The sequence below is a fragment of the Eulemur rufifrons genome, chromosome 8 (assembly GCF_041146395.1).
Source record: "Eulemur rufifrons isolate Redbay chromosome 8, OSU_ERuf_1, whole genome shotgun sequence".
In the NCBI taxonomy this organism is placed as follows: Eukaryota; Metazoa; Chordata; class Mammalia; order Primates; family Lemuridae; genus Eulemur; species Eulemur rufifrons.
Window position 1 is genome coordinate 115,282,700 of NC_090990.1, and position 24,861 is coordinate 115,307,560.

Here is a 24,861-nt window from a genome sequence, read left to right on the forward strand (position 1 = left end):
CCCGCCCCCGCCGCGCCGGCCCCGCCCCGCCATCTTTTCTCTTCCCGGGCGCCACGTGGGCACTCGCCACACCACGTCTGCCCGGCCCGACCCTAGGTCTTGGGCAAGGTTTGTGCGTCAGCTTCCTCATCAGTAAAGATGGTCTTGGGTAATGACAGTACCTCGCTCAAAAGAGTTATTGTGAAGATTGAAGGTAAAGTCCCTTTGCACAGTCCCTGGCACGAAGTCAGGGCCCAATCAAAGGTGGCTGTTACTGTCCCAGGATTCATTTTAGGCAGAAGTCCTGCCCCTATGTTCTCACCCAGGTCATCTGTTTTCTTCTGGCTGCCCTAGGTAGGCAGGGTGTGCTCTGAAATTCTGGCTCCCCTTCCCACATTAATTTCTGTATTTGGTGGTGAAGAGCTTAAATTCTGTAGCCAGAATGTCTAAGTTCAAATCCAGACTCCTCCACCTAATTCTTGACATTGGGCAAGTTACTTCTCTGTGCTCCTATTTCCTCTGTAAAATGAGTATAAGAGTACCCGCTTTATATGGTGGTTGTTAAGATAAATGAGCTAATATAAGTTAAGTACTTAGAACTGTGCCTGGCCTGTAGTTACTACTCAATGTTCGTGTATTATCATTGCTTTGGTCTTGGCCTTTATTCCCTGTTGACATTCACAGGTTGATTCACCTTGTAGCCTGTAAAGAAATGGAGTTGGGCTGTTTTAGGGACTGCAGACGCCCTAGCCCACCAGCATCCCCACTCCCAAGGGGTAGAGAATCCAACCTAAAGGGAACTTGTGGAGGGAAGTCCCTGAGACTTCACTGAATATAATTAAGTGCGTTAGCAGCAATTAATCCCTTCCCTATTCTGATTGTGGGAGCCCTTTGGCCCCCACACCCAGTTGTTCTAATGTTGTTTGTCCGGCTCCTCCCAGTTCTCACAACCCCCACAGCAGAGTTCCTTCCCAAACTCTGCCTCCCTCTTCTCTCCCCAGGCTGGATTCTGGACCCTGAACCCTAATCTCTACCTGCATGTGGTATCACCTCTATTGATCCCCTGTCTACTGCTCCTCACCCCAAACAAACTTAAAAACCCTTGGCCTCCGTAAATATTGTGGTGGGGCAGGGGGAAGTTCACCTCACAAAGAATCTAATAAAACTAAAAGGAGAACAAGGAGATACCATATTTACCTATCAAAATAGCAAAGACTAAGAAAAATATCCTAATGCAGGCAAGGGTGTAGTGAGATGGGACACAACAACACACACATACACACACACACACACACAGAGTATTGGTGACCATAAACATTGATATAATCTTTTTGAAAGCCATTTGGTAATATATAATAAGAGTTTCAAAAGGGTCCTTATTATTTAACACAGTAATCAACTTTCAGGAAATTGTTCTTTTAAGGAAAGCTGCCAGAAAAATATGTGTACACAAAGTCATTCATCACTGCAATGTTTATCACATAGAAAGGTTAGAAACTTAAAGGTCCAACAATGGAGACTGTTTAAATTATGTCATTTGCATACAATGAAATACAGCCATTAAAAATTGTTCTTGGAGAATTTTTTAATGATGTGGAAATGTTTACAATATAAAGTTAAGTGAAAGGCTGGATGTAAAAAAGCTGTACATACAATATGGTCCTAATTATGTGATATATATGCATAGGAAAGAAACACACCCAAAAGTTTACAAATGATTATCTGTAAGTGGTAGAATTATAGATTATATTTATTCTTCTTTATCTGCATTTAAAAAATTATCTACAGTACATATCCATTATTTTTATAATCAAGGGGATAAAAATCAACAAAAGCCTGTAAAAATTTGTAACTGCCTCCACAGACCCCAACCCCAGGTTCTCCGAGTCTTAAACCCAGACTCAAAACATAAACTATTCTTAATATGGCTCTCTAAATTGGTCTTGGGGCACTTAAGAATTTTGAGCCTACTGGGCTTTCAATAATGAATAAAAATAAGTCTCAGAATTAAAATCAAGCACCATGTAATGATGTAGAATGTCATCTATATTCTGATAGGATACAAATTTCGACACAGTTTTACAGGGTGGTGTTTTGCATTGGGCTAGGCTTCTGAATCCAGACCTACCTAACCAGCCAATAGGTGGCAATCCCTGCCCTCCACCCAACCCAGGCAAACCAGTTCATTAGTCCCTTTATGTTCCTCCCTAGTTCCGTCTGCAACTCACCCTTCACTCTAAACCCTCCCCTGTTTCCAGGCTATCTGATGTGTTGTCGCTGCTAGGAAGTCTGACCTGATTACAGCTAAGCATCAATCTCCCACCTACTCAACACCAGCAAGAATCTTAGGGAGGTTTCATTGTCTATGTAGAACAGAGCTTAAGAAATGAAGTGAGTCATCCTGTGGCCTAGGCTTTTCTCACATTGAGGCCTTAATGTTGCCTTTGAGCTTCTGGGATCTTCCCTAGCTCTGAACACAGCTTCTTCCCCTCCTGGCCTATTCTCCAGATGGCTCCATAATTGGCCCTCCTGGAACCTCAGGGTCTGCAATGATAGCGCACTCCTGTTTCTCTGAAGAACTGCTTCTCTTTGCTTCTGGCCTTTAGCTCACTTGTGATGTCAGCCTCCCTAGGCCAGAATACTTGTCACAGATATTAAACTTGGGAGAGAACACCTGTACCTCTAAAAAGATCCATGGCCAGGACAGTTTCCCTAAGCCATACGTTATGCCTAGACCCTTCTAGAAACAAGCTGTTCAGCCCTTGTTTCTCAGCTTCTCCTAGCAGCTAGCTCCCCTCCCCCTCCCCTCTGTCACTTAGCATTGTTTCTTTCTAGCACTATGCAGCTGTACCCATCCATACTTGTTTACAAGTCCCGGGTGGATTTTAGCCAAACCCCTTACCTTGTCAGTCAAGGCCCTTCACTGGCTGGCCCCAATTTCCCTTTCTCATCCTCATCTCCCAGCCCTCCCCCCTTCCATTTCCTTTTACCTTAGCCAGTCACATTCAACTTACCAGTCTTCTCTGAGCACACTTTGCACCTTGTGCCCCTATGCCTTTTTTCATGCTCTTTCCTCTCCCCAAAATGCTTATCCCCCATACTACTGTTGTTCTGCTTCTCTGTGGAAAGTCTGTTTATTTTACAATCACCCCTTCCTTCCTTCTACCATAGAACTTATCAGTCTGACAGTTAGATGAGTGCTTAATTCCCTTTCTTACCAGGGTGGAGGCTAGGTTTTAAACAGCTCTGAATTCCCCAGCACTAACGCAATGTCCTTTAACTAAATGTTTTTCTGTGAATTTCCCCTACCTCCCCCTAGGGACTGGAAGGTCCTGAAGGTAGTTCCTTGTCCTTCTAGGTCCCCCCACTCCATCTGGGACAAGGCTTACCAATGGACGTGAGACAGATCCTGAGATGTCTCCTTAACTCAGGAAACATGCCCAAATTTCTTGGGATAAGTGATGCCTTTTTCACTCAAAATGATACAGTCATTAGGAGGATCACTCTTCTGTGCTTCATTTCTAAAATGGGAATAGCACTGCATGCCTTACCTACTTCACCAGGACTCTGTCCCTAAATGTGATGATAATAAAGTAGAACAGCCACAGGAAAGGCACAGGAGCCGATGATGGGAGGCATGAGGTCACTGGTACCAGGAATGGTGCATGCACAGTAGTGAATCTGTGCTCTCAGGCGCCAGGCAAGGGCCAGAAGCTCCCTTACTCAGCGTAGCAGTAAGAATGGGGAACTTCTACTCAGCAAGCTAGGCAACGAAGCAGAAGCAGCACAGAAGTTTGCAGAGGCAGCAGCAGAAAAAGGAACAAGCTCACATTTTCTCCATGTGTGAAAGAAGTTAGTGGTTCTTTTAACAAAACAAGTGTTACTGTTATTGAGTTCATGCATTTGCCCAGGCGTTCTTTCTCTCACTGGCTGTTTCTGTAGGAGTAGTGGAAAGAAGGATCACTGGTTTGTCTGCTTGCTATGCTATATGACTTTGAATAAGTTACTGAACCCTCAAGTCTTAGTTATCTGGTCTGTAAACTGGGGAAAACAGCACTTACCTTGAAGTTATTGTGAGAATTCACTGGTATGAGCCATACAAATGTCTAGCAATTATTGATTATAGTAACAATATAATAATTACTTCCTAGCAATCCCTTATGCACAGCTCTGGCTCTATGGAAAACAGTATGGAGATTTCTCAAAGAACTAAAAGTAGATCTGCCACTCAATCCAGTAACCCCACTAGTAGGTATCTACCCAAAGGAAAAGAAGACACTTTATAAAAAAGACGCCTGCTCCCATGTTTACTGCAGCACAAGTCACAATTGCAAATATATAGAACCAACCTAAGTGCCCAACAACTGATGAGTGGATAAAGAAAATATGGTGTGTGTGTGTGTATAAAATGTATATGTCATGGAATACTACTCAGCCATTAAAAAGTGTGAAATAATGTCTTTTGCAGCAACTTGGATGGAATTGGAGACCATCACTCTAAGTGAAGTAACACAAGAACAAAAAACCAAATACTGCATGGTCTCACTTATAAGTGGGAGCTAAGCAATGGGTATGCATGGTCATACAGAGTGACTTAATGGACACTGGGGACTCAGAAGAGGGGAGGGTGGGAAGGGAAGAAAAGGCAGGACGCAGAATTACCTCATTGAGTACAATGTACACTATTCAGGCGATGGGCAAATCAAAAGCCTAGGCTTCCTCACTGTGCAATTCATCCATGTAACAAAAAACCAATTGTATCCCCTAAGTCCACTTAAATAAAAAATGGGGAAAAGTACAGATTCTAGGGCAGGTATGGTGGCTATGCCTGTAACCCTAGCACTTTGGGAGGCTGAGGCGAGAGGATCACTTGAGGCCAGGAGTTCAAGACCAGCCTGGGCAATATAGGAAGACCCTGCCACTACAAAATATTTTAAAAATTAGCTGGGAGTGGTGCCACACGCCTACAGTCCTGGCTTCTTGGGAGGCTAAGGCAGGAGGATCACTTGAGCTCAGGAGTTTAAGGCTGCAGTGAGCTATGATCACACCACTGCACTCCAGCCTGGGTGACAAGTGAGACCTTGTCTCTGGAAAAAAAAAAAAAAAATCCACACAGATTCTGAATCAGAAGGTCTGGGTTAAGGCCAGAGATTCTGTATTTCTAACAAGTTTCCAAGCAATCTGATATCACTGGTCCTTGGACCACATTTTGGGTAGCAAAATTCTAAAGTATCTCCACCTGAGGAGGCTCCATCAGCAAGACTAAATAATAAACTGAAATAATTGGCATAGAGAAATATGACCAGTGGAGAATCTTCAATGTGATTGTGAGGCAATTGCTAGACTGCACCCTCATTTCTCCCCAGTAAAAGGCAGCTTGGATGAGGGCCAGAGGGAGAGCTCCCCCAACGTTTGAGAAGCCAGAATCTAGAGTCCCATTTCCCAAAGAAGTAGTGTTTGTTGTGTGAGACAGCACAAGCCCCACACTAAATATCAGCAAAGTTCACTTACCAAGGGAAATTGGGCCTCAGCTGGCTTTGGTCAAGGGGAAGCTGCCCCATTCTCTCTACCACATAACCTTTTTTCTACGTGTATTCATTCACCAAATCTTTACTGATGATCCACTAATAAACTACAAGTTCTGAAGGGTTCAAAGATGAACGAGATTTGGTACCTTGACCTCCAGGGGGAGGAATTCACAGTGGGAAACAAAGTACAATGCGAAGTGGTAAGTGCTAATATTAATAAAAGACATATGTACAAAGTGATGAGCCAACACAAAGTAACAATACTAACAGCTTCCTGGAGCAGCAGCCACTGGGGAAGCTGCATGAAAATTCCTAATCTTTCCAAGTAAGGGCACCACACTAAACAAAAATGCCTTGCCAGGACCAGCCAGTGATGATAAACAAGCATGCACTGATGCCTTGAAGCCCTTGATAACAAGATCCTATATTCTGGAGGCTCAACATGGGGAATGCTTCCTATGTTTGTGCCCCTAGTCTCTAGCTTTACACTGCAAGTAAATCTAAGGAAGCAAGAGACTTTTAGAGGATGAGACCCTCAAAAGGATGGAGGTGGCCATTATCTTATTCCAGAGAGCTTCAGTACCTACATCCTATCCCCTGTGTCAGAACCCAACTGATCATTTCCCTAGTTACAGAAAGATTTGAGTCTTTACCCTTTGTCATATTGACAAAGCTCTTAATTGGCTTGACCCATCACACTGCTAGATATAAAGGCTACAATCCCTAGACTAAGAAGTAGGTCTCCAGTTGGGGTAGGGAGTCTCAGCCAGTGTAGGAAGGGTAGAAGAACCAATAGCCTGCTCTCACCCGGCTCCATATAGACCAGCTTTTAGGGGAACTAAGGAACTGATACTCGATCCCAATTTATTTTTTTCCTTTTCTTCCATCTCATATGTAGGAAAACTTACAAGAGAAGCTTAAGAGCCTGAGGAAGCAGCTGAGGAAGAGAAGGCAGAGATGGGGAGTGGAGCCAGTGCTGAGGACAAAGAACTGGCCAAGAGGTCCAAGGAGCTAGAAAAGAAGCTGCAGGAGGATGCTGACAAGGAAGCCAAGACGGTCAAGCTGCTGCTGCTGGGTGAGTGAGACGGGAAGATGAGCCAGGAAAGGAGAAAGTGATGCTCCTTCCTGCTTTCATGTTCCTTTCCTGAGGGTCAGTGGGTTCTAGCCCACCCCTTGGGAAGGAGGGGTGGCAGGTCATGTTTCCTCTCCCCTATCCAGTCTCTGGCTAGGGGACTGGGAGCTCTAGGGCCGAGTTAATATGGGGCCTGCACAGCCACCCCTAGGGGATCCAGAGTGCCAAAGCTACTCTGGAATATTCCCACTCTTCCTTGAACTAGGAATAGTGCAAGGGCCAGGATGAACCCACCCATCTCCAAATCTAATCAAACGTAACATTTCCTTTCGTCTTGGCAAATACTGAGAACCCTGGACTTGCTAACATGTACCCAATCTGCAGAGAACTCTGAGCCAAGGAATCTGAAGAGAACAAGACCTTCCCTCACCAATGGACGCAGAAGTCTCACCATACAGTCGGTGCCACATAGTCCCAGGGATAGGCCCACTGGTTCTTGCCGAGTATACTGGTTCCTTCTTGCTTTCCGTAAAAATTATGGAAGTAGGGAGGCCTGAGTGAGGCAGAATGGAGTTTTTATCTGCAGTGGTCCCTTCCTGGCTTTCTATTCAGTACCTGCCTCTAAAGCCCCTGCCAGATGGGAGGGTCATCAACTTGATGAGCTCCTAAGGAGATCACTGGTCTGGGCTGACAAAAAAAATCACCCCAATAAGTCAGTAAGTCAGTCAGGGAAATTGATCATGGCTATAAATAGAACCAAGTCAAGAAAATTTGGGACACCTGGCTTAGAAAAAAAACCAGCGGTACTACAGAAGTAGGCTAGCTGGAGCAAGTGGGGTCTATGTAGCCGAAGACTGGCTGCCCGGCCTGGGTTTCCAAGCCCATGAGCAACCTGGGACCTGATGCACCAAGGTAAGGCACCTCTTTTCCCCCAGCTGATCCACGGCACAGCCCCAGGGACACACTAAAGGGGCATATCTCTGTAAGCTGGACCCAGACTCTAAGGAGCCAGGAGGTTACACAGGGGGAAAGAGATGGCAGGGCCACTGAGAGATCTTTTAAGCCTAAGCAGATTTCTTCTAGGTTCAGGATAAGCAGCTTAGAGGGAACAAGCACAGGCTAAGTAGGAGGAGGCTGAGGCATTAGGGCAGTATAGACTGAGAGAGGGTGGAAGGATATGTGAGTTTTTGATGGGGGAGAGCAGAGTGTGAACGAGGACATTAGGACATTTTAGTCAATAAAGGGAACCAGCAAAATGATGAAAAAATAGTTCAGTGAAATGATCCAGCTCTCTCCAGTCCTACCCTAAGATCACTCTCCTGAGTCAAAAACGGGCAGAGAGGAGAAATGAGGTAAAGGAATTCCCCTGAATCTATTATTGGTGGTTCTCAGCAGGGAGATGTTGACCCCCAGCGGCCATTTGTAAATGTCTGGAGGTATTTTTGGTTGTCACATTGAGGGGAATGCGTATCATTGGCCTCTAGTGGATAGAGGCCAGGAATCCTGCTAAACATCCTACCACGAACAGGACAGCCCAAAATGTAAATAGTACTGAAGGAACTCTGGCCAGGTCGAATGGCCTGAGCTCAAGGCTGCCAGACATGGAGGGTAGCAATTATCCATGTTCTCCCCTCACAAGACTGCCAAGCAGCAGCGGGTCTGACTTCTCACAGGCCTCCTGGAAGGTTGGGGGAAATTGGAAGCATAAGCGTTTCTCCTTTCAGGTGCTGGGGAGTCAGGAAAGAGCACCATCGTCAAACAGATGAAGTGAGTAGGAACAAAGAAAGCCCCAAAGGACTGGGGTAGGGTGAAGCCAGTGGAGGTTCTGAGTGAAAGGCTCTTTGGCCTCAAGCAGCTATAACGGTAAAAAGGAACTGATTCTAATGCCCCTCGTCTGTGTGCCTCCTGTCCCTAACCTTCCACTTTGAGACAGCAGTAGGAACAGAGGGATGGGGTGCTTATGACCCTTTAAATACTCCAGATTCCCAATCCTTTAGGTCTAGTTACTCAGGTCCAGCTAAAGACTGGGTGTTTGCCCCTTGCAGGATCATTCACCAGGACGGCTATTCTCCGGAAGAATGCCTGGAGTTCAAGTCTATCATCTACGGGAATGTGCTGCAGTCCATCCTGGCTATCATCCGGGCCATGTCCACACTGGGAATTGACTACGCTGAACCAAGCTGTGCGGTACGTGATTGTTACGTGGTTATGGGTGGAAGCAGGAAAAGCTAATCAGAAGAAACAGACCAGATGCCAACAAACTATGAGGGAAGATGGGTAAGAAAAATCGTTTTGTGTAACTAAAATCCTACTTGCTGAGCTTCAAATCTTTTTATTCAGTTCGGGAGAAGTAAGCAACTCCTACCTTTATAATAAATATTCTCAGCTTCATCTGCCTTTTTGCCTTATTTTACCATTTAAATCGCTCCCCTTAGGCTCCTGACCATGGGAACTTCCATAAGCTAAATCCCTAGTTCTAGTATTGGCCTTTTTCTAGCTTTAAATCATCGAAAAAACCAAAGTGACGGCCAATCTGGCCTTTAAACTTCCAGGCTCCCTGCAATTAGAGGACTCATGTTTTATGGCAGTACCCTTTCAGACTAAGGATAGGAGCCAGAAAGCCCAGAGAGGAAGCATCTGGGACCTCTGCTATCCTCTAGGAACCCCAGGGCTGGATATATTGCCACCCTCTACATCTGGGGAGCACACTCAAAAATTAATCAGTATGTTTTCTTAGATAGAATCTTCACTGGAGACTGCCTCTACCTCAGGCTGGTAGCAATGTAAATTGCATTCCATTCAACAGTATTCCCAGAAGCCTCCTGGAAAGCTATTACTCCTGTGTAGTTCTCAGCCAGGTTTCTGCATTACAGGATGATGGGCGACAGCTCAACAACCTAGCTGACTCCATTGAGGAGGGAACCATGCCTCCCGAGCTGGTGGAGGTCATCAGGAAGTTGTGGAAGGATGGTGGGGTGCAGGCCTGCTTCGAGAGAGCAGCAGAGTACCAGCTCAATGACTCGGCATCTTAGTAAGACTCTGGGGAGGGGCTGTGGGGACACTTAAGCAGTCTTCCAGGCAAAATCTCACCCAGCCTAAAATTTCAGGCATTGAAAGCTGGAGACCCATAGACTGAATTCAGCCTGTAGATCTGTCTTGTTAGGATTGAGTTGAGCAGTGTTTTACTGTGTTTAAGGCCACAGGGATATCTGCCATAGTTGCCACCACTCTGTATTGCTTTACACCAACTCACTGCAGCCTACGAAGCTGAAGACATAAATGTTTAACACAGGTGGTCTGTCTAGCCGCCCTCAAACCTGTTCTCTTTAACTGTACACTTCGCCTCTCCTTTCAGAACCATAACATAGCCCTATAGTTCTGCCACACACACTCCCAGAAGGCATGTGATTTATGATGGCTCTTTCAGGGCAGAATTTTCGAGCTGGTAACCCAGGTTCTACTTAGGCCACTAAGCAGAAATGAAAGTTTCCTACACCTAGAGCATCTTATGTCAGGATGCCAGGGCAGGGGACACAGAAATTGCCAGGGCAAACCAAAGGAAGGTGGTCACGGATTAGAGAGAACCAACTTAACAAAGTTGGTTCCAAAAAAATCAGCAACACAGTTTATCAATCCTCTCTCAGACAGTATGGGATCACAGACATGAGCTTCAAAGTCAAACAGACCTGAGTTTAACTCCCATCTGTCACCTAATCTGGAAATAATGTTACCATTTACCATCCCTGGAACACTCACTTACGAAGGCCTGTCACTGCTAGGTGCATTATGAACACTGTCTCAAGACCCTTTACCCACCTATACAGTAAGAGTTAAAGGTAGACAGTACTTTTTATTAGCCCCATTTTATAGATGAAAAACTGAGATTCAGAGAAGTTAATTAACTTGCCCAAGGTCATATAGATAAATGGCAGAAGCCAGATTTGAATTCAGGTCTCCCTGACTACAAAGCTCAGTATTTTTCACGATATAGCACAGTGCCTCTTGACCCTGGGCAAGTTATTTAACTCTCCTCAATTTTTCTTTCATCTGTAAAATGGAGATATGAAATGTGAAGGCTTGGGAGCTTCCATGAGAATTTAAATGTGAAAATGCCTGGCATTCAGTAGGCACTTGTGTTAATTGTCCTCCCTCCTTCCCTCAGCCATCTCACCTCACACCTGCCTTCCTCCTCTGCCCTTTTCCGTTTGTTTATTTATCTTTGGAGACAGAGTCTTGCTCTTCTGCCCTGGCGTCAGCCTAGCTCACAGCAACCTCAAACTCCTGGGCTTACGCAATCCTTCTGCCTCAGCCTCCCGAGGAGCTGGGACTACAGGCATGTGCCACCACACCTAGCTAATTTTTTGTATGTATTTTTAGTTGTCCAGCTAATTGCTTTCTATTTTTAGTAGAGACGGGATCTCACTCTTGTTCAGGCTGGTCTTGAACACCTGACCTCGAGCAATCCTTCCGCCTCAGCCTCCCAGAGTACTAAGATTATAGGTGTGAGCCACTGTGCCCAGCCCCCCCCTTTATTTTATGGTAACTTTCAAACACATACAGAAGTGGAATAATATAATAAATCATCTACCTTCAACAGTTATCAACTCATGGCTACTCTCATTTTACCCCCAACCCCTACTGGATTATTTTGAAGCAAACCTCAGATATAATTTCATCCTAAAAATGTCATTACATATCTCTAAAATAAAGACTCTTTAAAAAAAATAAATCACAATGTCATCATCACACCTAAATATTTAATTAATTCCTTAATATAAAATATCACCAAATTAGTGTTCAAATTTCCAATTATATGTTTTTCCCCCAATTTGATTCAAGATATAAACAAAATCCATGCATTGCATTGGTTCATGTCTTTAAAGTCTCTTTCAATTTTGCCTCTTGATGAAACTTTTAGCACCCATTTAAACCACTAAATCTCATTCAAGGGTCTAGAAAGGCTTGCGGTCAGGCAAAACCCAAGGAAAAACTTACCTGACTTGATTTAAGTAAGATGGAACCTCTGCCTCAAAGGGGCTTGTCCCTCAGCCCATACCCTACTTCCTTATCAAGGACACAAGCGTTTGAAGGAAAGAATCCTAGATTTAACAATATGGATTCTAGTCCTGGTTCTATCACCAAATTAGCTGTGTGACTTTGGGTAAGACCCTTTACCTCGGCTGTGGAAAATTTGTCATCAATTACCAATCACTTTTCTACAGCTACCTAAACCAACTGGAACGAATTACAGACCCTGACTACCTCCCTAACGAGCAAGATGTGCTACGATCCAGAGTCAAAACCACAGGCATCATCGAGACCAAGTTTTCCGTCAAAGACTTGAATTTCAGGTGAGTACATGGTTCCCTGGGGCACCTCAGATACACATGCGGTATCCCCAAAACAGGCATGGGCATGCTGCCTGGCCGTTGCTGCAGCCTAACCTAAATTACTGTCCTACTTCTCCCCAACCTTTCGGGGTGAACACCAAAGGCATGTGGGTCATATGTTAGGCATACCTATGAGAACAGCTGCTTCCTCCCTCAGGATGTTTGATGTGGGAGGGCAAAGATCGGAGAGAAAGAAGTGGATCCATTGCTTTGAAGGAGTCACCTGCATCATTTTCTGCGCAGCCCTCAGTGCCTACGATATGGTGCTGGTCGAAGATGACGAAGTGGTGAGTGGCCTTTGCACCAAGCAGCTTTGCTAGAACAAGTTCTCCCCACAACCGTTTCTCTAAGCCGTGTGTCACTCCAGTGCCCTAATTTGGGTAATTTCGGCTAACAATGACAGTCTAGCAGTCCTCTAGCAGAGCAATCAATGTCTCATGCAAATAACTCTAGAAAAACCTCTTCTTCTGTAGGTTACAGGTGAGCAACTTAGAGTTCCAGATTTACTGACAGTAAGCTTGGTCTCAGGTTAGACATCCAAGTATCACTTGGATGTCACAAAGCTCATAAGAGGAATTGAGTATTAAAGAGATAAAGGATCATCACCTAGGCAATGCAAAGGAGTTACACTTAATACTCTCCCAAGTTGTCCAGGGAAGGAGATGAAGATGACAGAGCAGAGAAAACAACATATGATGTGAATCCTCCTGCCACATGACAGAAGGCTCACTTTAGAAGCCTAAAAATGTAGAGTGTCAACAGGAGGAAGGAGAGACTGTCAGACCAGGTTTCTGACATACTAATTAAATTGGCAATTGACTAGATGAGTGGTTTTCTTTAACCTGTAGAATTCTACAATACAGGAGCTCTGCAGAACAAGTATCAGAGTGCAGCCAGTTACCTTCTCTCACTTTGAGATCGAGAATGTCATAGGCATGGAAGATGTTAATTTCACATAAGCATCTGCTTCATAAACAGAGGCCCACAGTTTCCTGATGAAAGATAAAACTCCTCTACTCCTATCCCTTGCTCTCTGACTCTTTTCCTTCTTATTAATAGTAGTACGAGTTTACAGTAGAGCACTCTGAATATCTTCTAACCAAAACGTCTTACTATTCACTTTCCAAGATTTCTTCTATCTTTAATTATGAAGTCTATGAGATCTTAAAGGGTTTTGCAGGACTATTAACAATAAGGCTACAAATTTGTTCTTTATTAGATGAAAAAAGACTGAGCCCAAGTCAGTTGACAGCATTCTTCAAAACCCTCAAGTCCTGTTCCCTAAAAACAGGCTAGGCTGGGGAACTGGGCAACCTCTGTAGATACATAGCACCACTTCTCACTCTCTGAGTAGCAATCGGAGAAGGAAACGAGAGCAGTAATGCTTATGGTATGGCACTGGTAAATTCTTTAGCCCTCACCATGTGGCAAAGTATCCCTATCATGTTCCTGTTCAAACTGAGAGCTGGGATCCCATGACACAAGCCTATCAAAATCATCCTGGAGATGCAAATGAACACATGCTAACTTGGGCCTGGTTTCAGCACTTGACCAGCAGTACTTACGGAATATCAAAGTCCTTAGCTGTGCCCTGGCTGATAAAAATCTGCATATACCAGCCACTATCATGGACACTACACATACATGACCTCATTTAACTTTCACAATAACCCTATGAGATAAGGAAAGTGAGTGAGACACTCACTGAGTGTCTGAGTGAGTGAGAAAAGCTCAGTAATTTTCCCCAAGTCACACAGCTATTAAAATGATCGACAGAGGATTAGAATGAACACACAGCTCTTTGGCTGTATTCCACTACCTTAAAAAGAGATAGCTGTTCCCTGTCTTTCCTTTTACATTTGGAGCACTGGTCTTTCCAAGGGGAACAAGAACAGGAAATAGATATCCTATAAGCCCAATCTGATATTTTCAATGGTGTTTCCTCTTACTAGAATCGTATGCATGAGTCTTTGCATCTGTTCAACAGCATATGTAACCACAAGTTCTTTGCGGCTACTTCCATTGTCCTCTTTCTCAACAAGAAGGACCTCTTTGAGGAAAAAATCAAGAAAGTCCATCTCAGCATTTGTTTTCCAGAGTATGATGGTAAGTGTCAGGGGCTAGAGACAATAATAATGTCTTTTAGTAGTGACTGGTGATTGCCTCATTTCCTAGGCCAAGGTGACATAAAGAAACTTGTCTTATGGGAGAAACTTGAGCAGTTATGGGGTTTAAATTCAGATGTGTCCAGAACAGAGCAGACATTCAATGGAGGAGAGCCACTGACTGTTGAAATGATACCTACTGGAAACCCAAGGCTAAGACATAGAGACACTTCTCAATTTCTCTGTACGATTCAAGTGGGAGACACTGGAGTACAACACAGAGAAACCTCCCTCCAAAAATAGGTCTCCAACTGCAGTTGTCTAACACAACATTTCAAGGATCAAGTCAGTCACCTAAAAAGTGAGCAGCTAGGAAGGGTTAATTTATCCCACTTCTTCATTATTTTTCTGGAAAACCAGGGAACAACTCCTATGAGGATGCGGGGAATTATATCAAGAGCCAGTTCCTTGACCTGAATATGCGAAAAGATGTCAAAGAAATCTACAGTCACATGACCTGTGCTACAGACACACAGAATGTCAAATTTGTGTTTGATGCAGTTACAGATATTATTATCAAAGAAAACCTCAAGGACTGCGGGCTCTTCTAGTCCTCACCATTCCTCAGGTATACATTCTATTAATATAAACAGGATTGGAATCTGGATAATTTCAAGCAGAAAATTATAGTCAATATACCATGACACGAGGAATGAATCTGTTCTCCTTTGGAAACAGAGCATGCATGATTGCAACTGTGTCTCATACCTTCTTTTTAAAGTAGGATAGCTAGTGCAGTTTAAAGCGCTCAAGGCCAAGAGTCGAAAGACCCAGGTTCTAGTACTGGTTTTGCAACTTAATACAAAAATGTAAATACTTCATTTTTCTCTGAGACTTGAGTCCCCCAACTATAAAATGAAGATAACTTCCCTGCCTACTTCATAGGGTTATTCTGAGGAGCACACACATAACTGAAGGCACATAAATGTTGTTATGGTTAGAGTCACAGTAAGAAATCTTATATAAATGCTGCCATTTATGAAATTCAACACCTGGTTTTTAGATAAATTATCCCAACTACCCAAGAAAAACAGCAAATCTCCCTACACTCTGCAAAAAACTATTATAAACAAAACCTCAATAAACCTACCACTCCTTTTACTAACAGACCTCTATGTGCCTTAGTTCAGAGATTTGGATCAATGGATAGGGGATATGAGTTTGTTAGATTCTAAGGCACACATCCAAAACTGATCTTTTATTTTTATTTTTTGGAGACAGGGTCTCATTCTGTCATCTGGGCTGGAGTGCAGTGACATCACCATAGCTCATTTGCAACCTCAAACTCCTGGGTGATCCACCTGCCTCAGCCTCTTGAGTAGCTGGGCAGACAGGCACATGCTAATTTTTCTATTTTTTTTGTAGAGATGGGGGTCTCACTCACGCTGGTCCTAAACTCCTGGCCTCAAGTGATCCTCCCGCCTTGGCCTCCCAGACTGCTAGGATTATAGGCGTGAGCCACCGTGCCCGGCCTGATCATCTTTATTAAGCACAGATTATCCCTCTGTCCCCCAAGCTGTCAAACCAACTGAGTTTCCTTTATCTCTATAAATAACTGTTTCTCAGCTATACAAAATACTTTCTGAATAAACTTAGGGGATATCAACAAATTCCTATTTAGAGTACTAATGATTTTATGGCTGCCACTTCTCTATCGTAGAATTTAGAACAATTCTAAAATTCTCATTTCAACTGCTACATGTTTCAGGAGAGCAAAAGATAGCTGAGCTTGTTTTAGGCACTGAAAATCTTTGCAGTTGGGTCCATGTAGTGCTGGCATCTACCCCAAACAGGCCAACAAGTAAATTATTCCTTTGAACTCCTTTGAGGGGAAATGCAGCTTGTATTTATCTTGACAGGAGGTGGTGAAGTCAAGTATAGATTTAGCATTTACAACTACTAGTGAGGAAAGCTCTTGGCACCCAAGATTTAGTATATAAAAGAAAACGTCAATTAAAATGAAAATCTGCTCCTTGCCAGAAACATCCATTCACACTTAGGCTGCTACTAGCAGTATTAATACCAGAGAGCCATATGAGCTTGAAATAACATTGAATAAATTTGTAGCTGTTAAAATTAGAGTCCTTTAATACTTTTTCTGATTCCCTAAAAAGAAACCAAGAGAATTACCAGAGAAACTACTCTGGCTACTGCCAATTAAAAAACTTAAGCCAAAGAAAAATCCTAGGCAAGACTTTCCACATTCGAGAGCTGTTCAGCTCATGCCTATAATCCTAGCACTTTGAGAGGCTGAGGCAGGATTGCTTTAGTTCAGGAGTTCAAGGCCAGCCTGAGCAAGAGCGACACCCTATCACTACTAAAAATAGAAAAAATTAGCCTGGCATGGTGGTGAGTACCTGTAGTCCCAGCTACTTGGGAGGCTGAGGCAGGAGGATTGCTTGAGCCCAGGAGTCTGAAGTTGCAGCAAGCTATTATGACACCACTGCACTCTAGCCAGGGTGACAGAGTGAGACTCTGCCTCAAAAAAAAAAAAAAAAGCGGTTCAGGGCCTATTCTGAATGGCATGGTCCAACCATTACTAACCTGTTCGCTTTAACTCAACATACAGGGGTTCTGAATCTGTTTTGTATCATGGAACCCCCTGGCAGTCTGATGAAACCTACAGACCTCTTTTCAAAATGCATAAAATAAAATTTAGAGAATTACGAAGAAAACCCCATACTAAATACAGTTCTATCCCTAAACTCTCTGGAGCTCTGAAACCCCAGGTCAAGAACTGTCACTACAGATAGATCTTTTCTATTCAGTCCCCAAACATAATTTATCCCATTTATTCCATCTCCACATAGGATTGCCACACCTAACCTCAAATAGAAACAGATCGTTGCCTCTTTTATTACCTCTCCCTTGTTCTTCAAATCTACGTGGAAATTGGTTATGGGCCAAACTATAAAAGTGTAACATAGGCTCTTTGTTTATCAATGTTCACATAGAACCTGCCCTATAGTTCTAGTATGAAAGCAAAGCCAGTGGAACAGGTCTTCTGGCAGACCAATTAAAAATCCCTAGTAGAATAAAACAGGGTTTTATTTTACTCCTCTTCTTTTTTTCTGGTAGATATCCCAACACTTAATTGGTTTATAAACAAATTCACACAGGCCACCTTATATGAACACTTTGTAAAAAGTTCATCTTAGAGGAAGGAGGGTGAAACAGCACTTAAAGCGACATGTTCTACAGCTGTTTTTTAACTTAGGTTATTTTTATCTCATAGACATTCTGACTGCGTTCATGAAAACTTCTCTGTATAAAATGGCTGTAAGAAAGATTAAAACCAACATTAAGCCACATATTCTGCTGTCTTTCTCTTCTTTTGCCTCATTTTAAATTCACCCTGTACTGTTGAATCTCACATACCTTTAGAAGCCATCAGAAATTGTTTTCTGTAACAAGGTCAGAAATAAATATTCAACCCTATTTTCTAGTACTACAACCTTAATTCTTAGAAGGCTAAAATTAGAAGGAACGGAAAAATACTCCAGGCCCATCACTAGCAATTTATGGATAGGAAAGTGAGGCCCCGGGAGGTAGTGTGTCTTCATTAAGATCATACTACTAGAAAGTAGCAGAACTGGAACTCCAAAACAGGTCTTCTGAGTCCAAAGCCAATAGTGACATCATGCTACCAACAGCCCCACCATACACTGTAAAGTCAAAGTCAATTTCCCATTCTTCTAAGCTCCTCCCATTCCCAATCAAATTCTTGGTTATTTTTTAGTTATTATGCCATCTCTAAATCATGGATATTTGACAAAAGCATCTCTAAACTAAGACAGAGATCTCAAAATGAAATGTGAAAATTGCATACAATCACAAAAAATATAAGTAAGTTTGCCTGTTTGTTGAAAGTATAATTTCCTGCTTGTTTCCTTAGAGGGCAGAGACTATAACGTAGTTCCTAGCATAGCATGATTGAAGAGACACTGCTAACAATAAACCAAATAGAAATTAGGTTACATTTCACATAAATCTGATGACAGTTTTTCTTTTCTTACAAAAATACAATATGATGGACACAAAAGGGTGAATACTGTTATGATCCCACTTACACGAGGTTACCTAAAATAGTCAAATTCACAGAGACGGAAAGTAGAATGACGGTTACCAGGGGCTGGGGGAAGGAGGAGAATGGGGAGTTAATGTTTAATGGGTACAGAGTTTCAGTTCACAAAGATGAAAAAACTGTTCTGGAGATAGATGATGGTGATGGTTGTGCAACAATGTGAATGTATTTAATGCCACTGAACTGTATACTTAAAATTATTAAGATGGTAAACTTTATCACAATTTAAAAAATGGAAAAAAACACACTGTAATTGGAAATTTGCTTTTATATTTTCTGTGGCTAAAGGATGGATAAAAGAAGCACAAAAATTCAGTCTTAAAAGCTACATAAAAGACACATTAACATGTAACAGTTCCTACTCTGATAATAAAACTCACATGTACCCCAAATAGTCCAAATCAGAGTACTCCCTCCCATTCCTATGGTGAGACATAACACATTGAAAACCCATGCTATACTCGGAGATGTGCCGTAGACCAAAGTGTGCCGGCCATGCTGGGTGGAGAAGGTGGTGAAGGGTGAAGAGCTCTTACCTCCCACTGCCCTCTCTACCCGGCACAGCCCCCGGAGCACAGATTCCAGCAGGACTTCGGTGTTGGGCCAGGGACTGCAAGTGTGACAGAGCCTCTGGTGGTCCTGCTAGGTAAAAGCGTGAAGACGTTTCTGTGAGGTCAGACAGACATACTGGAGACTGAAGGAGGAAACTTTTCTGCTTTTTGCCCATGAAAAAGTAAGCACTGGTATGAATAGAAAATAGAGAACTGGATTTAAATGTAAAACAAAGCAAAGACCTTTTCACCCTGCTTTACAAACTTTAAAGCAATTTATAGTTCAACTTCATTTCAGGTCTTCAAAATGAATATGGGCAAAGTGATGCTATGAAAAGACCACCAGCTATAATGAATACATTTGTTGTTGTTGCCTTAGGATAGTACTTTTTTTGCAGTGCAGTATTATCATGAGTATCACAAAGAACATTTATAAAGCACTTTCAAGTATGTTATTTCTACTTGATGAGAACCGCAGAGTATAACAGCTGGAAGAAATAATTTAATCTAGTCCATCTTTAGATAACAGATGAGGGATGTAAGACTGAAAGTGACCTACACAAGATTTTATAGCTAGTTGGATGCAGAGAAAAGACCAGAACCCAGCTCTCCAAAGAACTCTCCAACCTCGTAAGATTCTGAAGAGTTCTCAGAACCTTTATCCTACATGAGCAAGGATAAACAAAAATAACAGGTAATTTCTTGTTTTGTCTACTGGGAATCTCTCTTACCTATAATTTAAGCCTCTTAGGAAAACTGTCTGGATAACCCAAGGAGTATTCTTGAGGAGGAGGTAGAGGATAGGAGGAGATAGATAAACCAGATTGTACAAAATTTAATATTCCAGCTATCAAAGATCTTACAGTTTACTAAATGCTAATACACTGGGATGTGTAATGTTGGGATAGTGTATCCCCGCAGTGCATATTAATACTTATTTCTGCTACCTTGTGATTCCCACTGGATTTCAGGAAAACATTAGCATTGGGCATACAAAGATTTTTACATTTCAAAAATTTGACTTTCATTCCAAAGTTTAGAGCTAGCTAGCTTTGCTTTATGCACCAACTGTAAATAAATACTCAAGTTATTTACAGATACAGTCACCTCTGTCACAGGATTTTCTTTTATCTTTAATTTCATGTGTGTACCTTTTAGTTTTCACTGCGTAAATGCAGTGAAATAAATGAAATAAAAATAAATGTTTGGATACCCCAAGTTTCTTGTTTTGTCTCAATTTTGTATAAAAACCAAATATTCTGTATCTAAAATGTAGGAACGTTTTTTGACCAAGCAGTCCTCACTAATTTTTGGTGGAAGGCTCTTTAAGCTATGTACGAAAGGTACTTCTTATTGGCAAAGGAAAAATAACTTGTCATTCACTAGTGATTTTGAGGTCATGTTTGTGTTGAAATTATTTTTTAATTTGTGTTGATCTTTAATACAGGTTTGACATCCCAAACCTGAAAATCCAAAATCAGAAATGCTCCAAAATCAGAAACTTTTTGAGTGGCAACATAACGCTCAAAGGAAATGCTCATTGCAGCATTCTGGATTTCAGATTTTCAAATTTGGGATGCTGAATCAGTAAGTATATAATGTAAACATTCCAAAATCTGAAAAAGATCCAAACTCTGAAACACTTCTAGTCCCAAATGCTTCGGATAAGCGATACTACTCAACCTGTATTAGGTCCTAATCAGTTGTCCCCAAATGTTGGCCCGGGTTGGCTCCATCAAAATCACCTGAGGACTTTATTAAAAAATATACATTCCCAGGACCAGTAAATTAAGACATTTTAATTTACTAGGGTTTACCCAGGGAATCTGTATAGATTCATCATCCACCTCAGGTATCTACTGCTGTATAAAATTCCTTATTACATCTTATTCCTGAGAAGACTTGGGTCAGGCCAGGCCTAGGCCTGACATAGTATCAGGAAAAAAAAACTGCCCTTGCCTTACTGCCTTGACTTGTTCTGAAGTATGTTGTCCTCAGAGGTAACTCATTAAGGGGTGGGGGACAGAGGGTGGATTTTAAAAGCTAAAGGAACGAAGACCTTGACCATCCTGGAAGTTAGTTCTCTAGTGCCTCACAAAACCTTTCTTTTACTCCTTGATAGTTGACAGCAAAATTAACTTTCAACTTTTAGGCCTCTAAACAGCCTGCTTTTTTTCTCTTGTGATTATTGGCAGCAATGTAACAAAATATGATGGTCATAAAAATATGTGGAGAGCTGTGGCTGGTCCAGGTGGACCCCTGATTTGTACTATGAATCCTAGAACACAGTAATTGCCCGCAATACCAGCAAACTGTTTTTTTTTTTTTTTTTTTTTTGAGAAAGAATCTCCCTCTGACACCCTGGGTAGAGTCCAGTGGTGTCTTTGTGGCTCACTGCAACCTCAAACTCCTGGGCTCAAGCAATCCTCCTGCCTCAGCCTCCTGAGTAGCTGGGACTACAGGTGTGCACCTCGATGCCCGGCTAATTCTTCTATTTTTCATAGAGACAGGGTCTCACTCTTGCTCAGACTGGTCTTTAACTCCTGAGTTCAAGCAATCCTCCCGCCTCGGCCTCCCAGAGTGCTAGGATTACAGGCCTGAACCACCCTGCCCAGCCGATAATTGTTCTTAAAGTGAGTATTACATATGAAAAGGAAAGACTCCACAAGTAATAAGACTGAAGGAAATTAGTGCTGTTTTAGGTTTGTTCAAATGAGTAGAGGCCTGTGATTTTTTTGAACATCTGAAAGGGAAAAAAAAAAAAAATCAATCAATGGCAGGTTATTAACTGAAATGCAAGACCGACTTTACCTTGTATGTAACTGTAATACAGCAAGGAGTTCCATAACAGGTAACTCCAGAACTATGTTACGCATGCTAAGCTAATGAATAAATACTATACATGAAGTAACTAGTTAGGCCAAGCAAGCAATGTCCAAAGAAAGTCACAGCTACAAGTCTGAGAATAGTGGCCTGAATATAAGAATATAGGGTGAGTGAATGAATTAAGAAAAACCAGCAGTTATTTTTAAATTGTCTAAAATGTACATATAACACAAACAGAATACATATAAGAATTAAAAAACAAGGCCAGAAAATAGTTTTTAAAAAATTTGGTCCATCTATTCTTAGATTGAAGCACCTTGTGAAAAATAATCCATCAGTGAAAATAATCAAATGATACACTGAACTAGAGATTTAGAACTCTAACAGTCCAAGATGCAAATGTCACCTCAAGATCCACTTATGAATAATCCAATAATTATAAAGGTTTTTGGAATTTTCACACCAGAGGTGGAATCTGCTGCAAGTCTGCATTTGTAAGGTTAGGGAAGACTGTTCATTTAGGAGAGTAATTCCTCTTTACATAGGGACTAATGAATGGCAATTATACTGCCCCAGGTTTTAATCAGGAAAAGATGTGGCTGTCAACAAAATAAAGCTACTGTCGTAATCTTTCCTACTAGGGTCTATTTACTGTTCTATATTCATTAAACTTTAATTTTCTTATATATGATGACTTCTTAGATGGTCCAAAGCCTGGCCACCTGAATTCTGAAACATTATCCATCACAAATCTCCAGGCAACTTTTAGCTTCTTTCATTACAAGTATCAATCCTTTTGTTCAGGTGAGTAGAACGGATGTTTCATCCCACATTCTGACTCTGTTATAAGAAAAGATCTTTTATTTCAAATACAAATTAGTGATTTACAAGCCTAGCTGACAAACACAATCCCCTCTTAAAAATTACAGATTGCCAGCCCACCAGCCAAGTCAATCTCTGATATGGGTCCAAGTGATTTTTACTTAACTCATATTTGAAAACCACTGCTTTAAACTCCCTCCCTGTGTCCTCAAGGAATGTGCATTTAGATAAGTTATTTGGGATAGAGGAGTAAGGGGTGATCTTCATGAAAACAGAGAACAAAGGTAAATGGTATAGAGGCAGAAAAGTGGGGAACTACTATTTTTCATTAACAGAAGGGCTAAAAAAATGAACATATCAGATAGGCACATTCAAATGAAAATACAAAATGCATTTCAAAGTAAAATTAACTTTTTTGGATTATTTGTTATTTTAGATTATCAACACCACCATTCCATTAGCCCAAAGTCTAAAAAGACTACAGTTGAAAACAATAATCCACCAGTTCTCATTTCCAGATGATCCTATGTTACAGAAAACAATAAGGAAAAGATACATTCAAAATGAATAAGAACTATCAACCCTATTACATTGTGGGTATTAAGTCAATCACCAATTAAAGATGGTAATTTTTCCTTTCAGATCAAGTTTTCTCATCCCTAAAGAAAATTCTGCTAGATAATAATTATGCCATCTGCATAGTTATGATTTAAAGAATAAGAAAAAAAAAACTACCAACAAAGGCACTGAACTGCTGTGGCTCGCTTTGTTTTGATGACCACCAACCTTTTCTTTTTCTCTTTAACTAGCAAAAGGTCACATCAAAAGATGACATGGAATCCAATCCAAAAAGACTGGATCCCAAAAGGCACTGCTCAAACTACTGATTTGAAATTCTCAATATGCACTTTCTTCATTTGCCTTCCTCCCACGGACTATTCAATTTTTAATGACATTTGCTGTACATTACACAAAAGGACCTGCAGGCTGAAGTCAATATACTCTCCACATAAGCAAAATGTAAATCTGGAAAATGGATGATGACAGCATGTCACCTGTACATAGATATGACATAAACCTAAGACTCAACAATACTATTACACCAAAGGACTAGACCTTCAGGAAATCCTTCTACCTAAACCCATTCTCAAACAAAGACCAAAGCACACTCAGCAGGGGCAAAAGGAAACAGAAGACAGTATTTCCAGAAAAGACTAGTTACAAAGGGCAGGAAACCTGGGCTCTTTACTCAGCATTTTAATACTGCTGCCAACTATAACAGATTAAAATCTGTACACACGACAAAGTGGAAAAAAGTGCCAAAATGCAACAGTTTTAGCAAAAGAACATACTGACTAAGGATTACTACAGTTAACATTGCTATAGTAAAAACAATGGCAAACAGGGATTTGGCACCACATTTACAAAGTAAAAGCATGCACTGTTAATACACTTTAGATGTCTCCCAACAGAAAAGGCCGTGAAGATGGAAAACAAGGTGCACCTTGTACAAATTCCCTATTGACTGAGACAAACAAGCAAGAATCAAAGTGGTCAATTTAGTAAATATGTAGCAGCAAAGTCACTGGTTCTTTTTGGAATTTAGCAATTTGCATTTCTGATCGGCAGCTGCCATGGGTGTGTCTGTATCCAAGAAGCTGACTTTATCATACCACATCAGCATTTATCTAATAATTTGGTAATCAACATAAACAAGGTTAACCTTCAACCATAAGCTTCAGGAAAAGAGAGCTAGCATCTTACTGTATAACTCTCTAATATAATTACTTTTTAGAAGCCATAAGGTACTTTGAGCAGTATAGTAACATAAATTTCATCCAAAAAAGCTATATTTATAATCCCAATAACTGGAAAGAATTTAAAGTAATTATGGCAATATATTCTGACCATACCAAGAGTTAAGAACAAAGAGTTCCTACTAAGAGGAATATTTTCAAGATGATCTGGTCATAACATATGCACAGTTAAGATTGTTTGTGTTTTAATAAAGATTCTTTTGCAAACAAAGAAATAAAATTTAGTAAAGTTATTCTCTTGATGAAAAAAATTTAAAAATGACTACTGGTGGTTTGTTAAGAAGGGGGGGAAGTAAGCTACATATTGAAGTTCTGGAATGCAGCACCTCAACTTCACATCTGCCCTAAATATTTGAGATTATGAAATCCAAATGATGTCTTGATGATCAAATCATACTTTATAGTTGTTCCAATTCCAATGTCTGACTTTAGCATCTCGTGTCAATTAAAAGTTCCCTAATACAGAAGATTGTGCTAAAGACTGCTAAGATTCTGCATGCTGCTGCCATTCCCTGGTCCCGTTCATGCTTTCAGCTGCCCCATGAGACAGCAAAAGATGTCTGGTCTCAACACTCCACACTGCAGTAACTAGAAAAGAAGAACATTATTAATTAGGAAAAGTTTACA

General features: G+C 41.5%; 2 protein-coding genes across 5 annotated transcripts in view; one reads left to right on the plus strand and one right to left on the minus strand.

Moving 5' to 3' along the window:
* Positions 1 to 201: 201 nt before the first annotated feature.
* On the plus strand, positions 202 to 14,953 carry GNAT2 (G protein subunit alpha transducin 2). Of its 4 annotated transcripts, none has more exons than XM_069479027.1 (9): positions 202 to 333; positions 6,406 to 6,582; positions 8,304 to 8,346; positions 8,625 to 8,766; positions 9,453 to 9,610; positions 11,802 to 11,930; positions 12,127 to 12,256; positions 13,922 to 14,075; positions 14,495 to 14,953. In XM_069479027.1, exons 2-9 carry the CDS (start codon positions 6,465 to 6,467, stop codon positions 14,683 to 14,685), a joined length of 1,065 nt encoding a protein of 354 aa, XP_069335128.1. In that variant the 5' UTR covers positions 202 to 333; positions 6,406 to 6,464; the 3' UTR covers positions 14,686 to 14,953. The 4 variants fall into 4 exon arrangements, with proteins under 4 accessions (XP_069335128.1, XP_069335129.1, XP_069335131.1 ...); XM_069479028.1 differs by having other exon boundaries at positions 202 to 243; XM_069479030.1 differs by lacking the exon at positions 202 to 333 and having other exon boundaries at positions 6,237 to 6,582.
* A 6,973-nt stretch (positions 14,954 to 21,926) lies between these two features.
* GNAI3 (G protein subunit alpha i3) overlaps positions 21,927 to 24,861 on the minus strand; it is a 39,616-nt gene continuing 36,681 nt past the window's right edge. The window contains exon 9 of the mRNA XM_069480871.1: positions 21,927 to 24,822. The gene's annotated coding sequence lies outside the window, so the exon portion shown is untranslated. The remainder of the gene's footprint in view (positions 24,823 to 24,861) is intronic.

Coding starts and splice junctions, on each gene's coding strand:
- GNAT2 (XM_069479031.1), top strand. CDS start 6,465: ATGGGGAGTGGAGCCAGTGCTGAGGACAAAGAACTGGCCAAGAGGTCC. Junction 6,583..8,303: donor GGTCAAGCTGCTGCTGCTGG/GTGAGTGAGACG, acceptor TTCTCCTTTCAG/GTGCTGGGGAGTCAGGAAAG. Junction 8,767..9,437: donor ACGCTGAACCAAGCTGTGCG/GTACGTGATTGT, acceptor GTTCTCAGCCAG/GTTTCTGCATTACAGGATGA.